General features: G+C 55.3%; 1 protein-coding gene across 30 annotated transcripts in view; it reads left to right on the forward strand.

Annotated features, from left to right (window-relative positions):
- The window catches only part of STYXL1 (serine/threonine/tyrosine interacting like 1), a 41,505-nt gene that overhangs the window by 10,305 nt on the left and 13,884 nt on the right, over positions 1-17,316 (forward strand). For 4 of the 30 annotated variants that reach the window (XM_051847674.3, XM_051847669.3, XM_089321114.1 and 1 more), the window contains exons 2-6: positions 520-623; positions 5,419-5,504; positions 7,335-7,491; positions 12,453-12,598; positions 16,669-16,814. The exons of 2 other annotated variants lie outside the window; for them this stretch is intronic. In XM_051847674.3, the coding sequence (XP_051703634.2) occupies positions 520-623; positions 5,419-5,504; positions 7,335-7,491; positions 12,453-12,598; positions 16,669-16,814 (639 nt within the window). Of the gene's footprint in view, positions 1-519; positions 624-5,418; positions 5,615-6,966; positions 7,250-7,334; positions 7,492-11,755; positions 11,938-12,208; positions 12,382-12,452; positions 12,599-16,668; positions 16,815-17,316 lie in introns of those variants that run through there. 24 more of the 30 variants (XM_008257982.5, XM_051847670.3, XM_089321115.1 and 21 more) reach the window with 16 other exon arrangements.

Raw genomic sequence — 17,316 nt, forward strand, 5'->3', positions numbered from 1 at the left:
TGCAGCCATCTGGGGAGTGAACCAGCAGATGAAAGACCTCTCTCTGTCTCTACCTCTCTGTAACTCTTTCAAACAAGTAAAATAAATCTTAAAAAAAAAAAAAAGAGAGAGAGAGAGAGAGAGATCTGCCATTTACTGGTTCCCTCTGCAGTGCTGTGCTTCAACAGCCAGGGCAAGGCCAGGCCAAAGCCAGGAGCCTGGAACTCCATCTTGGTGGGGGGGTCTCACATGTGTGGCAGGGACCACAGCACCTGAACCACCATCTGTTCCCAGGGTGCGGATCAGCAGGAAGCCGGCCTGGAAGTGCAGTGGGGACTTGGGCCCAGGCACTGGGATACGGGCTGTGGGTGTCTGAACCACTGTGCCGGCTCCTGAGCCTCCACCGTCTCTGATGTTGTTACCTCCATCTGCGTCTGCAGGGGTGTTTAGAGAGGGTTGATGCAGCTCTGCTCCGTACTTGGTGCTCATTCATCTAACACGGGAGTGCTCAGCTTGTGCCTTGTTGATCCTTCCCCGTAGGATGGCTGATCTGGTCTTGTGTGAACCAACCGAGCTCTATAACATCTTGAATCAGGTCACGAAGCTCTCCAGATTAGCTGAGCCCAACTACCTCTGTTTACTGGGTGAGTGGTGACAAGGCCTGGGTGTGTTGAGAGGCGGCACCCTCCAGCCACAGTTAACGTTTGGGAGGGAGGGGACAAACAAGGGTGCAAAGCTGTTAGGCTTATTAGCTCAAATTTTTGCTACTGACTGTAAAATGACTTTGAAATCACTCCAGATTAAATCTAAAAGTTCCTGGAAGACTCACTTTTTGGGGCCAGCGGGTAAAGCCACCACCTGAAGTGCCCGCATCCCATATGGGTGCTGGTTTGAGTCTCGGATGCTCCACTTCCAATCCAGCTTTCTGCTGTGGCCCAAGAAAGCAGTAGAAGATGGCCCAGGTCCTTGGGCCCTTGCACACACATGGGAAACCCAGAAGAAGCTCCTGGCTTCGGATCAGCCCAGCCCCGGCCATTGCTGCCATTTGGAGAGTAAGCCAGCAGATGGAAGACTTCTCTCTCTCTGCCTTTCAGATAAATAAATCTTAAAGACTCATGTTCTGGGCTATTTTTTGTTTAAAGATTTATTTATTTGAAAGGCAGAGTGGCAGAGAGAGAGGGAGATGGGGGAAGATCTTTGATCTGCTAGTTCAATCCCCAAATGGCTGCAACAGCCAGGTCTGGGCCAGACAGGAGCCAGGAACTGAATCTTGGTCTCCCACATGGTGGCAGACACCCAAGTACTTTGGCTGTCCTCTGTTGTTTTCCCAGGTGCATTAGTAGGGAGCTGGATCAGAAGTGGAGCAGCTGGAACGTACACCAGTGCTCTGTTACGGGATGCTGGCATCGCAAAAAGCAGCTTAACCTGCTTTGTGACAATGCCAGGCCCCGCTTTCTTAATTTTCATATTGGGTAGTTCATTGTTTGTGCACAGAAAGGCCACTGGCAGAATTCTATGTGTTGTCTTTGTATCTTGCTACTTGTTTATTTTAACTTGTAGTTGAGTCTCTAGGTAGGGTCTTCTGCATATATGACCATGTCTCCTGTACACAGAGAGATTTTGACTTCTTCCTTTCCAATCTGGGTGCCTTTTGTTTCTGGTTTCATTGCTAACTCCCTTCTGTACTGTTCTGAGTGTTTTGACATGAATGGCTGTGCAAACTGGGGAAATGCTTCCTCATCTACTGAGATGGGGTTCTCACGTTCCATTCCGTCCGTGTGGTGTAGCACACGGATTGCTCTTGTGTTTGGAGCCATCCATGCATTCCAGGGGTGCATCCCACTGGGCCATGGCAGGGAATTGGATCGGAAGTGCAGCAGCCAGCACTTTGCCCGTGGGATTCTGGCACTGCGGGCAGTGGCTTGGTGCCCCACACCACAATGCTAGCCTCCCACACAGAGTCTTGAAAGCAGTTAGACAGAAGTGACCCATCACAAAGGATCCTCTACAAGACGATCAGATTGCGTGTCAGGAGGCCGGGGCAGGGGGCTGACACACTCTAATTGCTAAAAGGAGAAAACCAAGCATCCTGTACCTGGCAAGTTGCCCTTCAGAAGCGAGGGGGGAAATCGGTGTTTCTAGATCGCAGACACTGAGGGAGTTTGTTAGCACTGGACTCACTGCAGGAAGCACTAACACAGTCCTGCAAAGTAGAAACCAAAGGACAGCCAGCAGTAGCTCAGTGTCGATGGAGTAATACAGATAAGCAGGCAGGCAATCAGGAAAGCTAGCACCGTTTGCTTGTCGGCTTCAGCAGTTGATGCACTTAAAACAGTCATGTTTTGGGGCACACGGTATGAGAATTCTGTGACACCAGGAACCTAAGATCAGGGATAGGACCGTGAAGGAGCATAGTTTTTGCTCCTTGAGGTTAAGCCGGTATGAATTCGGGTGGGAGCATTCTAACTTCAGGATATTGCTGTGGTCGGGATGCGCTTTGTCCACCCAGCGTTCATGGATAGAAGCTGGGTTCCCATCGCGGTAGTAAAGAGGCGGAGGGGCCTTTGACAGGTCGGACCTGCGGGATGTAACGAGGCCGCGGCGTGGCCCTTGGCGGGGGCTCAGTGCTGGGGCTGTGCATGAGTTCTTGTGGGAGCAAGACGGTGCCTCCCTGCTTCCTGGCCCCCGGCCCACCACATGGTGGTCTCCGTACACACTCCCACCAGCGTGACGCCAGGGCCGGCAGAAGCTGGTGCCACACTCTTGGTCTTCCCATACTGTGCACTGAGCCTGCCTTCCTGACACACTACCCAGCCTCGGGTTTGTTATTGCCATGGAAAATGCACTAATATGGGCATCAAATGTAACCCCCCGGTAACCACCAAGAAAGTGGGCAAACGCAACACACACACAGCAGGAAATGAGAAGGGACTTCACCATACAAGACCAACTAAACACAAAGTGACAGACAGCAAAAGCTGCAAGACGCATAGGACGCAAACGGCAGAAGAGCAGAATTGAGTCTTTATCTGTGATTACTTCGAATGCATTAAGCTTCCTGTCACTCCCCCTCTTCATGGAGGAACGACACCAAACCCTGCCTAGGCTTCAATCCGAGTCACGGCACCATTATGTCGCTCCCCGTCTTCGTGGAGGAACGACACAGGACCCTGTGCTGTTCTTTCGTCTGCTCGGCCCTTCCCGGGTTTGCTGCTGGTTCTTCCCGGGTTGGCTACCGTCCCTTCCACCTCCGTGGAAGGGCGGTTCCCCCTGGCCACTTTCCCCACTTCCGCGGGGGAGCGGCACACCGCCGGCCGGCTCTCTCGGGGGCTGCACAGGTGTTCCTCTTAGATGTTCCTGGTGCATGTTGTCTCTCTCCTCCTTTATAGTCCTCTTCCACCAGTCCCAACTCGGCTGCCCACACGCCGAGTTCGCTGCTCTCCTCCAATCAGGAGCAAGATCAGCTCCTGGAGGTCATCACTCAAGTTGGCAAGAGGCAGCTGCGTAGAAGCTGTTTTCTCCTCTCCCAGCGCCATATTGTGGGAGAGCAGATGCATAGAATAAGTCTTAATTTCAGTAACTCAGTCCAGTCCGGGTTGCTCCCCACACTTCCAATCAATAGATAAAGGTTGGCAGAATGGATTAAAATTGCTCCATCTGTGTGCTGTCTAGAGATGCACTTTTTTTTTTTTTAAACAGGCAGAGTGGACAGTGAGAGAGACAGAGAGAAAGGTCTTCCTTTTGCTGTTTGTTCACCCTCCAATGGCCGCCGCGGCCAGTGCGCTGCGGCCGGCGCACCGCGCTGATCCGATGGCAGGAGCCAGGAGCCAGGTGCTTTTCCTGGTCTCCCATGGGGTGCAGGGCCCAAGCACTTGGGCCATCCTCCACTGCACTCCCTGGCCACAGCAGAGAGCTGGCCTGGAAGAGGGGCAACCGGGACAGAATCTGGTGCCCCAACTGGGACTAGAACCCGGGGTGCCGGCACCGCAGGCAGAGGATTAGCCAAGTGAGCTGCGGCGCCAGCCAAAGAGGTGTTTTTTTAACCCCCTGCCTCACATGGGTGGGCAGAAACATCCTAGTGTGTGGTTCCCCCACCCCCCACAAGTAGAGCAGAGATCTGCTAGGTCTCAGGTTTTACACGTGAGGCTCGGCTCCTGCTCCACGTGCCGCCCGCCGTTGAAGGGAATGACAGCTGACGCGCCGTCCTGCCCGGGCGCTAGCGTGTTGTGTCAGCTCCTGCGCTCTTGGGTCTGAGTCTGGGTCTAAAATCCAGCGGGGCCTTATTGTGAGTGTGATAGCCTTTGCTCTCTGGCCTCCCCAGCTTTTTGGAGACCTTGCAGAAAACCCCTCTCCCATCAGTGATCCAGTCTTACTGCCCCTTGAGGGGAGGTGGGGGTATGATGGGGGGATCATGCCACAAGAAGCCCACAGGGTGAGACTGCCCACCCCTGAGTCTCAAACTGACCACTGTTGCCTGCCTGCCAAACAGATATGAGGGAGCGTCACAAAGTTTGTGGTAAATGGAGTTTAAAAATTTTCTTTTGTGCAAAAAATAAAAATCCATGCATACAAGGGGTATTCAAAAATATATGAAAATGTGTAATACTAAAAACAAATCTGGATTTTGACATTTTTTGCATGAGTATAAACATTCTTTGAAAAAAAAAAAAGGTTTATTTGGCTGGCACTGTGGCCTAGTGGATAAAGCCACCACCTGTAGTGCCTGCATCCCATATGGACACCAGTTCGAGTCCTGGCTGCTTCACTTCCGATCCAGCTCTCTCTGTGGCCTGGGAAAGCAGTTGAAGATGGCCTAAGTCCTTGGGCCCCTGTACCCACATGGGAGACCCAGAGGAAACTCCTGGCTCCTGGTTTCATATCAGCCCAGTTCCGGCCGTTGCCACCAATTGAGAAGTGACACAGTGGATGGAAGACCTCTCTTTCTCTCTCTCTCTCTCTCTGCCTCTCATTCTCTGTGTAACTCTGACTTTCAAATAAATCTTTTTTTAAGAAGGTTTATTTATTTGAATGGCACAGTGGTGGAGGCAGAGAGAGAGAGAGGCCTTCCATATATACTGGTTCACTCCCCAGATGGCTGCAATGGCCGGAGCTGTGCCAATCTGAAGCCAGGAACTTATGCTGGATCTCCCATGCAGGAGCAGGGGCCCAAGGACTTGGGCCATCTTCCACTGCTTTCCCAGCCATAGCAGAGCGCTGGATCAGAAATGGAGCAGCCGGGACTCAAACCGACGCCCATGTAGGATGCCAGCACTGCAGGCAGCAGCTTTACCTGTTAGGCCACATGGCAGCCCCACGAGTATAAACTTTTAATTCCATTTTCCGTGAGCTCACTGAGGCATTCTTGTTGATGGCGATGGCGATGGGAGGACTTTGGCCCTCTCGGGGCTGGCGCTCAGCGACGTCCTTTTCGCTCTGCAGATGTTCGATCCAAACGGGAGTATGACGAAAGCCACGTGATCACAGCCATCCGAGTGAAGAAGGTGTGCGGGCTGGGGGCGGGCCAGGTTGGTCCCGCGGCGGGAGCCTGAGCTGGGCATGGGTGCGAGTCCTGGTTCAGGTCTCCTTGGAAGCCAGGTGCCACCTTGCCCCGCCTGGGGCGTTGTTCCAGGGTTTGGTGAGTATCTTGTTAAGGTGGTGCACAACTGACATTAGAGGATGTCTTAAAACCTGGGTGATGTGGCCATGTGACCCCCTGCGCCAGTCCCGAGAGGGCCAAAGGGGCTGTCTCAGGCCTGGGCTCTGACAGCCACGGTGCGTCTGCTTGTCTGTGTCCCGGATGCCGTCCCCGCCAGCGTCTCCCGGGTGCTCAGTACATACGGGCTAAGACAGACGGCAGGAGGCTGTTCCTGCCCCAGCCCCTGCCAGCTGGGAAATTTCCTGCTGGTCCCCACCATCCCAGGTGCCTCCTGCTCGTCTTCCAGGTTGTCTTGGACATTTGTGTTCGTGTTCTCTCTCTCTCTCTCTCTCTCTCTCAGGTAAAGCTGCTGCCTACAATACCAGCAACATGTATGGGTGCCACTTCGAGTCCTGGCTGCTCCACTTCTGTTCCAGCTCCCTGCTGATGGCCTGAGAAAAGCAGCAGCAGATGTTCCAAGTGCTTGGGCCCCTGCACCCACATGGGAGACCCGGAGGAAACTCCTGGCTTTGGCCTGGCCCAGCCCCAGGCCGTTGGGGCCATCTGGGGAATGGACCAGCAGATGGAATATCTCTCTCCCCCTCTCTCCATTATTCTGACTTTCAGATACATTTTTAAAATTCTGTTTGTTTGAAAGAGTTACAGAGAGGTCTTCCATCCGCTGGTTCACTTCCCAATGGCCGCAACAACTGGAGCTGAGAAGCCAGGAGCTTCTTCCGAGTCTCCCACACAGGCGCAGGGGCCCAAGCACTTGAACCATCCTCCACTGCTTTCCCAGGTGCATTAGCAAGGAGCTGGATCAGAAGTGGAGCAGCCGGGACTTGAAGCGGTGCCCATATGGGATGCCGGCGCTGCAGCCCGGGGCTTTAACCCGCTGCGCCACAGCGCCGGTGCCTAAATAAATCTTTAAAAAGACAGTCCCACTAGCGGGTACGTGCTGGGGCGCTCGCCTCGACCAGACCAGGTTGTGACAGAATGAGGCTCAGGTTCCCCTGAGTCACAGGGGTTTATGGGGAGCATTGTGAGCATGTCCCTGAGCGCTGGGACACCCTTTCGGGTCCTGTGTGGTTCTGGAACTACAAGACCACATCACCTCCCCCGGCACTTTCCCAGTCTCCCTGGTGGTCACTGTGGCCCTGCCCTGTGACCCACCCTATGGTGACTAAGCCTCTCCCTGCCTTGCCTGCTCACCCACTGCTCTCTGCCCCATGGCTTCTTATCTGCCCATGCATTCACTTAACCATGTCTATGCCCTATACCACGTGCCAGGCACTGTTCACTTAACCATGCTTAGGACCCGCCCATGTGCCGCCAACCATTTACTTAACCATACTGAGAACCTGTCCACGTGCCAGAGACTGTTCTAGAGACTGATACATCAGTGATTTAAAAAAAAAAAAAATTCCCAGTTCCCACAGAATTCCATTTGGTCATGACCCCTGCTTGCTTGCAACTCCAGAGTCGGCCATGGTGCCAGGACAGAGGGCTGCAGCTCTTGGCTCCGATCCCCGGCCCAGTCAGTTGTGGTCAGCTACTTTTCAGAGGGGGTGTGGGTGCGGAAAACCCTCGGCGTTGAACAGACCTGCCGTCCCGTCTCTGGAGCTTCCGGCCTGTGTGCGTGGCCGGGGGTGGGGTGGGGGGCTCCTCCTGGAATGTGTGCTCCGTGGAACCCCCCATCACGGGCCTCTGCCTTCCTCAGAGGGGCCCCGAGTTTCTCATGCTGGAGTCGGTGGACCTGGAGTGCGTGAGGTACTGTGTGGTGTATGACAGCAACACCAGCTCCCTGGAGGTTCCCTTGAAAGATGGTGATGACGAAGACGACGAAGACAACGCAGACTCTGAGGATTCCATCCACGGTCGGTGGCTTCTTTAAAAAAATTATTTTATTTGGAAGGCAGAGTTAGAGGGGGAGAGGGAGAGAGGTTGGTCTTCTCTGCACTGGTTCACTCCCTAAATGGCCACAACGACTAAGGCTGGCCCAGGCTGGAGCCAGGAGCCAGGAACTCCATCTAGATCTCTGATGTGAGTGCAGGATCCCAGGCGCTTGGGCCATCTTCCGCGGCTTTCCCAGGTGCATTAGCAGGGAGCTGGATCGGAGTGGAGCAGCCGGGACTTGAACCAGTTTGGCTCATATGGGATGCCGGCATCCCAGGCAGAGGCTTTACCCACTGTGTCACAATGCCAGCCCCCTGAGGTGGGTTTTGGCAGCAGCAACAAGAAGATGGCTAACAGTTTCTGCACACCTATACCCCGTGCAGGGAGCCGCGGTGCCAGGGTCTCCACCGGGCTCAGTTGAGCAGCCTGCAGTGCTACCACCCTAAGGTCGGGAGCTCTCAGGGATCTGACGTTTCACCCTCCTCACAAGGCCTGCCCGCCCTTGTGGATTCTGGCGGAGACCCGGCCCTCCTGGGGCAGAGCCACGGGACTGTGCCGCTGAGAGTGGAGAGAACATGCTCATTTTCCTGCACTATCCTCCAACCCCCCGTTCTCACAAGAGGACGATAGGGGGCTGGGTGACACCTCTGCAGGCAGGGGCTGCATCGTGAGAGACGAGCCCTGGACTTGGGGGAGCCTGAGGCTCTTACGATGGGCAGAGAGGAGGGAGAAACTGTCTTCCGAGACTGGGATGCAAATGCCTTGCGGAGGTGGTCTGCGGTGACAGCAGCCAGTGCCGCTGTGTGTGGGACATGCAGAAGTATGACACACACTGAAGGATCGTCTCCTAAGGGCGGACACGACCCCCATTTCATAAGTGGTTTATCAGGCTCAGAAAAGGTGACATACTCGCCCAGGGCCCCACGCCTGGGGAATTAGTTATGATCTACCCCCTAAACTCTGCAACTTAAACAGTCATTAGGGGCTGGTGCTGTGGCGTAGTATGTTAAACCTCTGCCTGTGGTGCTGGCATCCCGTGTGGGCGCTGGTTCAAGTCCCAGCTGCTCCTCTTCTGATCCAGCTCTGCTAATGAGCCTGGGAAAGCAGTGGAGGATGGTCCAAGTGCTCGGGTCTCCACACCCACGTGGGAGACCCGGAAGGAGCTCCTGGCTCCCCGCTGCAGATCAGCCCAGCTCCAGCCATTGTGGCCATTTGGGGAGTGAACCAGCGGATGGAAGACCTTTGTCTCTGCTTCTCTGTCTATAACTCTACCTCTCAAGTAAATAAGTAAAAATCTTTGACAAAAAAAGAGAAAAGAAGCAGCCGTTAATTACCTAATAGATTCCGCGAGTCCAGAATTCAGGAGCTACTTAGCTGGGACTCAGCCAGGACCGCTGTCACCTGGAGGTTTGGGCCAGGAAGCCTGGCATCCAAGATGGCTCCAGCCAAGGGGCCTCCAGGATGTCTCCACGGACATCGCAGATGGCCTCACAGCAAGGCAGCTGGTTTCCCCCAGAGCAAGCGACCTGAGAGGCAGGACACGCGGGAAAGCCGCGTGCCTTGGGACTGGCACCGTCCCTTCTGCCACCTTCTGCTCCGTAGAGGTAGGCCACCTGTGCGGCCCACCTGTGCCTCAGGAGGAGCCCTGCCTGGCCTCCCAGCTCAGCGGCTGCAGGTTCTGGCCCCACAGAAACGCTAAGACAGGTGACGCTGGCTGTTTGGTGTTCCTGAGCTTCGGAAAATGTGCAGGCATGACCTTTCCAAGGGAGTAGTTTGCAAGGGACGTGTTTTTTAAAATTTATTTATTTGAAAGAGTTGCAGAGAGAGAGAGAGAGAGAGAGAGAGAGAGAGGGGTCAGTCAGTTGGTCGGTCAGTCTTCCATCTGCTGGTTCACTCCCCAGATGGCCTCAACAGCCAGAGCTGCATTGATCTGGAGCCAGGAGCTGGAAGCTGCTTGTGTCTCCCATGAGGGTGCAGGGGCCCAAGGACTTGGGCCATCTTCCATTGTTTTCCCAGGCCTCAGCAGAGAGCTGGATGGGAAGTGGAGCAGCCGGGACTAGAACTGGCACCCATGTTGGATGCCGGCACTACAGGCAGTGGCTTTACTTGTTATGCCACAGCACAAGCCCCAGGGACGTGGTTTTAAACCACCACACCTGGTGAGCGTGGGGCCAGGATTCGAGCCCAAGTGGTTTGGCTCTGTCTCGTGTCCCAAAGCTTGGAGGTCAGTGCAGGTCGCCCCAGCCCCAAGATGGGAGCGTTCGGTCCCTGAAACGCAGAGGTCCCACCTGTTCTCCGTACAGTTCCTGGCTTTGGGGTGAGCACCCCTGGCCATTGGTTTGGGGGGACCTCTCCCTCCTGTGGCTCAGGAGTAGCTATATGCAGGTGCAGTTCTAGAGCCCAGGCACTCACGCTGGCTGCCACTAGGTGGCGCTAAGCTTCTGGCTGTGATGAAGCCGGCGTCCGGGACTTGATACCCTGGAGGTCCTTGGCTAGGAAGTTGTCCCGTCTTCCCTAGACCCATCTACAGGAGTCTGGTCTAGGATTCTGGTCTGGACCCTGAAACCCTAGGGAACCTTTTATGAACTGACCTCACGGTGCCGAGGGGCTCCTGCTGTCACTCACGAAACCACACCATGCATGTGAGGGTGCGTCAAAAAGTTTGTGGAAAATGGAATTAAACTAAGTTTCTCTTGGTACCAGAAAATTGAAATTCCTGCATATGGTAGACCTTCAAAAAGTTCATATTATGAAAAAAGTATGCATGGATTTCAGAATTTTTTGGTGTGCAACAAAATGAACTTCTCAAAAAACTTATTGGGCTGGTGTTGCAGGGTAGCAGGTTAAGCCCCCTCCTGCAGTGCCAGCAGCCCTTACGGGTGCTGATGCAAGTCCTGGCTGCTCCATGTGGTGGAGGCGCCCCCATGCCCAGACATCCTCTGGGAACCAGCAAACAGGGATGGAGAGAGAGAGGGACCATGAAACGGCCTCATCCTCCAAATACTTCTCATTGAAAATAGCATCTTTTAGGTAAATGCAAAAAGTTGTCTCGGGTGGACGGGCTGCACAGGGAACTTTGGTTTGTTTTCTCAGGTGAGGGTGTGTACCCAGAAGAAACGCAGACACACCCACAGTGACACTGGCACCTGAGTGTTCTGTTTTTTTTTTTTTTTTTTTTTGAAAGTCGGAGTTACACAGATAGAGGAGAGGCAAAGAGAGAGAGAGACAGAGAGAGAGAGAGAGAGAGAGAGATCTTCCATCCGATGGTTCGCTCCCCAGATGGCCACAATGGCCGGAGCTGCACCAATCCAAAGCCAGGTGCCGGGAGCTTCTTCCGGGTCTCCCATGTGGGTGCAGGGGCCCAAGCACTTGGGCCATCTTCCACTGCTTTCCCAGGTCATAGCAGAGAGCTGGATCAGAAGTGGAGCAGCCGAGTCTCGAACCGGTGCCCATATGGGATGCCGGCACTTCAGGCCAGAGCGTTCACCCACTGCGCCACAGCGCCAGAGCGTTCACCCACTGCGCCACAGCGCCGGCCCCCTGAGTGTTCTTAGTAGCAGTATTACTCATACTGGCCCCAAATGGAAACAGTCCTGGTGTCCATCAAGCAGAGTGTGGAATTGTCCACGCATGGAATAGCGCTCACCCACACGAGGCAGGGAGTCGCGCCCCACGCCACAGCGTGGACGAACGTTGAGGAGATGAGTGTGGGTGTTGGGAACCGGCCCTAGAGCATCACGTGTTTGCTTGACTGCGTTGTGTGCAGGGTCCAGAACAGACAGATCCATAGGGAGAAACCGGGTGGGTTGGTAAGCAGAGCTTGCAGCCGCTGGAGCTGGGAGTCGGGATGCCGATGGGAGGAGAGACTGCAGACTGGCACGGGGTTTCTTTCTGAGACACAGGAGATGTCCTGAGAGTGATTGGGGCTTAGCTCTGAATAGATCAGAAACCACCAGAAGTGCATTTTCCACGGGTTAACTGTGTACAGCATGATACGCACATGGTAGAAAGAGGGAAGGATCCACTTGGTGGGGAAGCTGCTTCTCATATTTGAATCATAGCACTCTTCCTTCCTCATATGATGGTACTTCAGTTTGTGGAAAATTGGAATTAAAAGTGTAAGTTCAGGGCCAGTGCTGTGGCATAGCAGGTAAAGCCGCTGCCTGCAGTGCCGGCATCCCATATGGGCGCTGGTTCTAGTCCTGGCTGTTCCACTTCTGATCCACTCTCTGTTATGGCCTGCAGAAGCAGTAGGAGATGGCCCAAGTCCTTGGCCCCTGCACCCACGTGGCAGACCTGGAAGAAGTTCCTGGCTCCTGGCTTTGGCACAACTCTGGCTGTTGCAGCCATCTGGGGCGTGAATCAGTGAATGGAAGACCTCTCTCTCTCTGCCTCTGCCTTTCAAATAAAAAAATCTTATAAGAGTATGAGTTCATTTTGGTGCAAAAACTGTTTTTTTCCAGTAATACAGGGGAAATGTGTACTCTTTAAGACTGTTCATGGATTTCAACATTTTTGGCACCCAAATTAACTCACTTTAAAAAAAAAAAATTTATGTGAAGCAGAGAGAGGATCTTCCGTCCACTGGGTCACTTCCTAAATGGCTGCAAAACCCAAATCGAAGCCAGGAGCTTCCTCTGGGTCTCCCACGCGGGTGCAGGGGCCCAAGCACTTGGGCCATCTTCTTCTGCTTTCCAGGCCACAGCCGAGAGCTGGGTCAGGAGTAGAGAAGCTGGGTCTTGAACCTGTGCCCGTGGGGGATACCAGTGCCGCAGGCATCAGCGAACCCGCTTCGCCACAGCGCCGGCCCCAACTCACTTCCACGAGAGGCCTGAAGGAGCCTCCCACTCGCTCGGTGCAGCTTCTCAAATCGTTGCTTTCGGGAAGAGAGTGGCCCCCATGCTAGACGGGGGGGACGCTCACCTCCGGGGTCTCCGCTCAGGGCTGGCGTCCGGAGCGGCCGTGCAGTATGCCCGGCTTCTCGCCCACCTCACCCGTCACCCCATCCTCATCCTGAAGGGGGGCTACGAGCGCTTCTCGGCCCGCTACCACTTCTTCCAGACGCAGAAGATCATCTGGATGCCCCAGGTGAGGCGGGGCGCTGCGTGCGTGCGCAGCCCGGCTCAGTGGATGGGTTGGGCGGGGGCGGGGGCTGGGGGCAGAGAGAGGAGACTGGACGGGCACAGCCCGGCTCAGTGGAGGGGCTGGGGCTGGGGCTGGGTGTGGGCTGGGGGCTTGGGGCGGGGGAGGGGGGGAGAGGAGACTGCAGGGGAGAAATGAAGGGGGTGGGGGGTGGGGGGTGGGGAGGCAGCCGGGAAGTCCGGTCCACCAGCAAGAATAATTCCCATCCGTCAGGTTTAGGCATAGCCCAGGCCTGTCCCAGGGCAGGGAACGCTAGGGGGAGCTCCAGATGGTGGGCTGTACCCTTTCAAGGGGCATCATGGCTGGAGACCCCGTGTCCACGCCTGACTGTCTGATTCTCCAAGCCCTAGCTGGATCTAGGGGTCACAAAAAAAAAAGTGAGGTGACAGCACCCGGCGGGGAGCTCCTGGTCTCCAGGGAATCGCGGGCTGTAACAGACTCTATCACACTATTCTTCCTCTTTTTATGTATTTAACAAAGAATTGTAAAGGAAGGAAAGAAAGCAAGGAGAGTGGTGCAGCTCGGGCAGGTCCCCGCTCTGAGCTCGCGGCTGAACCTGATGGCTTCCCTTGCCATGCCCCAGATGGCTTCAGGTTGTGGGTGGGGGGCTGGGGCTCAGAGGGACAGCGGTGTGAGGACAGCTCCCCCCCTCTCCTGGTCTCACCCCTTTGGCTGCAGGGGGCGGGGGTGGCTGTGTACGGGGTCCACCTTGTGTGACTGCTGCTTGCGAGTGGAAGGGAACCCCCCGGGCGGCCTCTGGGTGCTTCTGCTGGGTTTCTCGGGGGGCCCTGCTCAGCCTCACCCCAGCCCCTTCTCTCGCCACTGATCTCCCCAAGAGAGACAGCTGTGCTCCCTTCAGCCCCTGCCAGGGGTCCCCTCAACCTCTCCCCTTCCCCGGGCAGCCCAAGGCCGTGGCTGCCGCACTCCAGCCTGGCTTTGTGATTCGGTTGGGGACCTCTGAGGGCGCAGCCGTGTTCCCAAATCCAGGCTGTGCTTGGGGAGCAATGCCTGCCTTCACTGGGACCCCCGCTCAGCTGGGGTGTGCCCCGTCTCTGAGTGAGCCCCCTCAGCCGACTTTGCCAAGTGTGGGCCACTCCTTTCTCTGCTGATATTTCACCCTCCCTTAAAAAAATTATTTGGGGCCGATGCAGTGGTGTAGTAGGCTAAGCCTCCACCTGCGGCACCAGCATCCCCTCTGAGCGCCAGTTCGAGTCCCGGCTGCTCCACTTTTGACCCAGCTCCTGGAAGATGGGTTGAGTTCTTGGGCCCTGCACCCTTGAGGGAGAGACCTGGAAGAAGTTCCTGACTTTGGATTGGCACAGCTCCTGCTGTTGTGGCCATTTGCGGAGTGAACCAGCGCATGGAAGACCTCTCTGTCTGTAACTCTGCCTTTCAAATAAATAAATCTTAAAAAAAAAAAAAACTTATTTGAAAGGAAGAGAGAGACAGAGAGCCCCCATCTAGTGGTTCTCTTCCCCAAATGCCCACGACCCCCAGGGCCACGCCAGGCTGAAGCCAGGAGCCAGGAACTCCATCTGGGCCTCCCATGGAGGTGACAGGGACCTAAGCACTTGTGCTGTCACCTGCCACCTCCCAGGTGGGCAGTAGGTGGCTCCCTGAGGGAGGGGAGGAATATGTGGGGCTCCGTGTGGCTAGGTTCCCTCCATGGTGTCACCCAGCATTCCCGTGTGCTCGTCTTTAGAGCCCAGTGTTTCTGTATCATCCCGTCTTCCTGGCCTGGGCCGCCCAACTGCAGAAAAAGGAAGTGGGTTTGAAAGCAGCAGGAAGAGAGTTGATTGATGTGCTTTGAGTTTTTACAGAGATTTTTTTTTTTTTTTGGTAGCAGAGTTGTGGGGCTCTCCCTGGGCTCTATCTAGCCTGTGCTGTGTGGGGTCACCACGGGGGAGGGGAGAGGTGACGGCCTGAGGTCAGGGACTGATGTGGACGTTGGGAGCCAGAGGTACTTAAGGTGCGACTTCCCTCTTATTTCTGATGTTACTTCAGAAGCCAGAGGACTTTTGGAACTAACTGGTTTTTTACCTTTTTCTGTTTTTTTTTTTTCTTTTTAAGATTTATTTATTTATTTGGAGTCAGAGTTAGAGGAGAGGCAGAGAGAGAGAGAGGTCTTCCATCCACTGGTTCACTCCTCAGAGGACTACAACAGCTGGAGCTGTGCCAGTCCAAAGCCAGAAGCTTCTTCTAGGTCTCCCACGTGGGTGCAGGGGCCCAAGCACTTGGGCCATCTCTGCTGCTTTCCCAGGCCACAGCAGAGAGCTGGATCGGAAGGGAACAGCCAGGACTCGAACTAGCACCCATATGGGATGCCGGCACTGCAGGTGGCAGCTTTACCCGCTACGCCACAGCGCCGGCCCCTGACTACTTCTGCTTTTAAGTTGTTTGAGAGGCAGAGAGAGAGGCAGATACAGAGCTCCCATCTGCTGGCTTACTCCCCCAACGCCCCCAGCGTCTGCGGCTGGGTAGGGAGTGAAGCCAGGGGCTGGGGAAGCCCACCTGCTCAGAGACTGCATTAGCAGGGAGCTGGAGTCAGCCCCGGCGCTCTGCCAACCTGGGATGGGCACACTGGATGCCTGCCCCCGGTTCTGGCCTCTGCCTCTGGGAGCACTGATGAAGGGAAGCTTCCTGGAGCCTGTGGTTGCCTGCGTGCGCCACAGGGGGCTGCCAGGTCACTCAGGTCGGCTGCCTGGATGCACTTGGTCCTGTGACTCCTGCATCCACAGTGCATTGTGGGAGGGCAGTGTTTCTTAGAGCCCACTTTGGGAAGTGAAGAAATCATTCCTCGTTTCTCTGCGTTTCAAAGAAACGGAAACTTTTACGGTGCTTTTGGAGCTAGAGTGCCATGGGCATCCGCTGACTGGTTGTCCTGTCCCTGCCTCCCGCGCGCTGCTGCTTCGTCAGGGCTGGTGTCCGGACACCAGCACCGTGCGGCGGGGATTTCTGCCCCTTGTGATTCCCGGTATTGGAGTCCCCACTGCTCTGCTTCTTATCAGCTCCCTGCTGATTTCCCTGGGAAGGCAGCAGATGATGGTTCCACTGCTGGGGGCTTGGTCACCGGTGGTGGGAGACCCGACTGGAGCTCCTGGCTCTTGGCTTCAGCCTGGCCCAGCCCTGGCTGTTGCAGCTATTTGGGGAGCGCACAGTGGCTAGAAGATGTCTCTGTCTCTCTGTCATTCTGCTTTTTCAAATACATACATACGTACAATCATCTTTAAGAAAAAAAGATTTTTTTTAAAGATTTATTTATTTGAAAGATGGTTACAGATAGAGAGAGAGCGCGCACATGAGAGAGAGGTCTTCCATCCGCTGGTTCACTCTCCAAATGGCCGCAATGGCTGGAGCTGAGCTGATCCAAAGCTAGAAGCCAGGAGCTTCTTCTGGGTGTCCTACATGGGTGCAAGGGACGAAGGACCTGAGTTATCCTCTGCTGCTTTCCCAGGTGCATTAGCAGGGAGCTGGATTGGAAGTGGAGCAACTGGCACTAGAACCGGTGCCCATATGGGATGCAGGCACTGCAGACCGGGGCTTTAACCCGCTGCACCACAGCGTCAACCCCCATGATTCATTTCTAATGGCACTTTCTGTTCTGTGTGAATAGTTTTGTTTTTAGTGTGTTGACATCTTGGTGGTTTCTAAGTTAGTAAAAGGACTGTGCCTGGCTTTCTCACACCTGCCCCAACTGGACATGGTTCTGAGCCACAGGGTCCTGGACTCCAGTCTGTGTGCACCTGGCCAGAGGCGAAACAGGTGTCCCGGGGGGAGCCAGCGGTGTGTGGAGAGCTCTGGCCTGGCGCTCCGCACCTCCACACCGCTGGGTCCGAGTCCTCTGCTCGCGCCTCGTGCCCGCGGCTCTTGCCAGTCTCTGGAAGCCCGGGCCTCCGTCCTGTCTCCCATCCTGGAGTCGCCCCTCCAAGCAGGTTCCCCGAGCCACCTGTGAAGACAGAAATTCCCCATCCCCTGGGCCGTGTGCTCACAGCGGGCTTCCTCCTCCCCGACCCCAGGAACTGGACGCCTTCCAGCCGTACCCCGTGGAAATCCTGCCAGGCAGGGTCTTCCTGGGCAGCTTCTCGCAGGCCTGCGACCCTAAGGTTCAGAAGGATTTGAAGATCAAGGCGCACGTGAATGTCTGCATGGAGACCGGGCCCTTGTGAGTCGGGGAGGGCCGGGGTCTCACGCCTGAGCACCAGGGAATTCCGTGCGCCTTTGTACAGCCGAAAGGGCTCCTGGGGCATGGCACACGCAGGGGTGGGGGCGGCGGTGGCTGTGAGCTTCCTGTGTGCCAGGCCTTGTGTTCCCTGCTCTCGACTGAGACCTGTAAGTGTCGCCATCAGTGGTGTTTTCCTGTATTCCATGACATGGGGCCAGGGCCCGGGGCTACTCTGCTTCCTGTCTTAGGGCCTCTTCGATGTGTCCCTGTGCCTCATTCTCACACACACACTCAGCTGTGTGCACACTCACACGTACACACTCATTCACACACACTCATGTGTGCTCTCATACTCTCATTCACACCTATGCACTCAGACCAGAGATACTCACATGCACACATATACACATTAACACACGTGTATGTTCACACACAATCACATATGTACACTCGCACTCACACATATACACATGTATGCTCTGTACACACACATACACATATA

Source organism: Oryctolagus cuniculus, chromosome 19 (assembly GCF_051225735.1).
Source record: "Oryctolagus cuniculus isolate XC-2025 breed Fujian yellow rabbit chromosome 19, ASM5122573v1, whole genome shotgun sequence".
NCBI classification, from domain to species: Eukaryota; Metazoa; Chordata; class Mammalia; order Lagomorpha; family Leporidae; genus Oryctolagus; species Oryctolagus cuniculus.